The sequence below is a fragment of the Etheostoma spectabile genome, chromosome 12, assembly GCF_008692095.1.
Source record: "Etheostoma spectabile isolate EspeVRDwgs_2016 chromosome 12, UIUC_Espe_1.0, whole genome shotgun sequence".
Lineage (NCBI taxonomy): Eukaryota > Metazoa > Chordata > Actinopteri > Perciformes > Percidae > Etheostoma > Etheostoma spectabile.
This window is the reverse complement of record NC_045744.1, coordinates 3,104,067-3,106,181: the sequence shown is the minus strand read 5'-3', so window position 1 is coordinate 3,106,181 and position 2,115 is coordinate 3,104,067. Positions and strand designations below refer to the sequence as shown.

The 2,115-nt window shown below is 36.2% G+C and overlaps 1 protein-coding gene across 1 annotated transcript in view; it reads right to left on the bottom strand.

Annotated features, from left to right (window-relative positions):
- Positions 1-2,003, bottom strand: part of LOC116699493 (NAD-dependent protein deacetylase sirtuin-6) — a 13,007-nt gene extending 11,004 nt beyond the window's left edge. The window contains exon 1 of the mRNA XM_032532112.1: positions 1,803-2,003. Within this exon, the coding sequence (XP_032388003.1) occupies positions 1,803-1,868 (66 nt within the window). The 5' untranslated portion in view covers positions 1,869-2,003. The remainder of the gene's footprint in view (positions 1-1,802) is intronic.
- Positions 2,004-2,115: the final 112 nt, after the last annotated feature.

Sequence of the window (2,115 nt, the reverse complement as noted above, 5' to 3'; positions counted from 1 at the left end):
CAAGGGGGCCGAATACTTTCGCAAGGCACTGTATGTTGTAATGTGGGTTTGATGGCCATGCAGGAAGCAGTATACTTCCACACAGTTTGAACTGAATCCAAAGAAGACCAAAACATTATATCCTATCACAGTTATGCAGCTTGTAAATAAAGAATACATTGTTACAATAACAAACATTTCAACTGAATATCATGTCTTAGGTTGCAGTTTTAATGTAGTGCCCTTTTCTGTAAGAAAACTATTTAAATTCAAGTGTAATTGTTGCAAGAAATTACAAATCCTTTATATGAAAAGGGTCAAAGACAATGTCATTTAATCCAAAATCTCCAGTCCAAATGGAACACAAACTACTACAACTTGAGAAGTGCATTTACCCCAGAAATTTTGCATTTGATTTTCAAAAATCCTGATGAAATCAGCATGTCTGCTGTGAAAAAGTTTCACTTGTGCGTGGAAGTACGTGGAACCGATGAGTGTGCGACTTCAAGTTGGGTCACTTTTAATAGTGAACTCGTCACACATTTTCCCCTTCTGTCATTGTCTTACTATTGTACCTGAGCAGAGCTCTTACTAAATATGGAACAGCTTTGAGAAGGGAAAGATAAAGTCTGTCACAACGCTTTATCAGAGAGGCTGATCATTTTAATTTTTTTTATTTTAATCTGTTTATTGATCCCCAATGGGGAAATTACAACTTATAGTATGGTTGTAATATGATAGTATGGTTTAGGTGGAAAGTAACAAAATCTAGTCACAATTCTGATGTATTGGTACTTCTCAATTTAATATATCTTGATACTTCTGCTATTCTACATATCAGAGTACAATATTGAACGTGTTGCCAATTTAATTCTTAGACTTAATCTTCTCTTTATTAATTCTTTTAGGATGACTCTGCAAGGAAATTGAACTTTCCAACAGCAGTTTTCAGCAAAATACAGTATAGAGACAAAAAATACAGTATAAAGATAATAATAAGAACAACCACCACCACCCCCTTTGGTAAATAACTAAATGTAATTCTCTCCTTTATCTGATTGCTATGGTTACTGTTCATTACCATGCTTGTGCTTCTCGAATAATCTAATCAGCAATGCAAGTCTTACATGTAAAACGTATAACTACAACAGAAAACTGGAGACAGTGGCTGCTTTGTGGACAATATTTAACCCATACAATTTATATATATAGGCTCATAATATGACGCATTGCTAGTTAAAGGTTGCACCAACAGGACGAGCTAGCTACAACGCTGCGTACCCTAGCTACATTAGCTATGCTATTAGCCATTAGCTAATGACGTATAATGAATGTAAAAATCAAGCCATTCATAACAAAGACTGATTATGCTTTTGACAACGTTATCTCAGTGCTTTTTGTTGTTAGCTAACATGTCCACACTCTTTAGTAACAACTGCAATGCAAAACTTTCCCCTGCCATGTAGTGTTTTTTTTTTAATCTTGAATTTAGCTGTTTAACCCTCATGTTGTCCTCAGGTCAAATTTGACCCGTTTTCAGTTTTTTTATCACCAAAAAATGGGCCTTCAAAATAAGCTGAAAATATCACCATTAGAAATATTAAATAACTTTGGAAAAAACTTCTAAAAAAGCACCCGCAACAATGGAAAAGTGCCAAAAATGTCGGAAAAAGCAATAATAATGGTTCATGTTTGACGGGAAGACAACACAAGGGTTAAATGTATTTAAACGACCGAACATTGAGCAGGCATCCTCGGCTAACATGCTAGCATATGAATACAAGCTAACTACCTAACGTTAGCTCACGTTAGCTAGCTTTTACCTCGGGAAGTCCGCAAACGCCTTTATCTGCGTACGGTGAGAGCCCGGCAGCATAGTTCACAGACATGGCTGTTGTTTTATAGCTAATATATTTATTATACTTGTTTAGAAAGTTGTTCCTGTGTCATAGCTACATACGGCAGAAGCTTCCAGGCAGTTGTATTTAAAACTGCTGTTAGCGTGACGTCATCTGTGAGCGACGATATCAGAATCAGAATCAGAATCAGTTTTATTTGCCAGGTAGCCTACGAGGACACAGACGAGGAATTTTTCTTTGGAGCATCTTTACTCACACTGTGCTTACACACAAAACA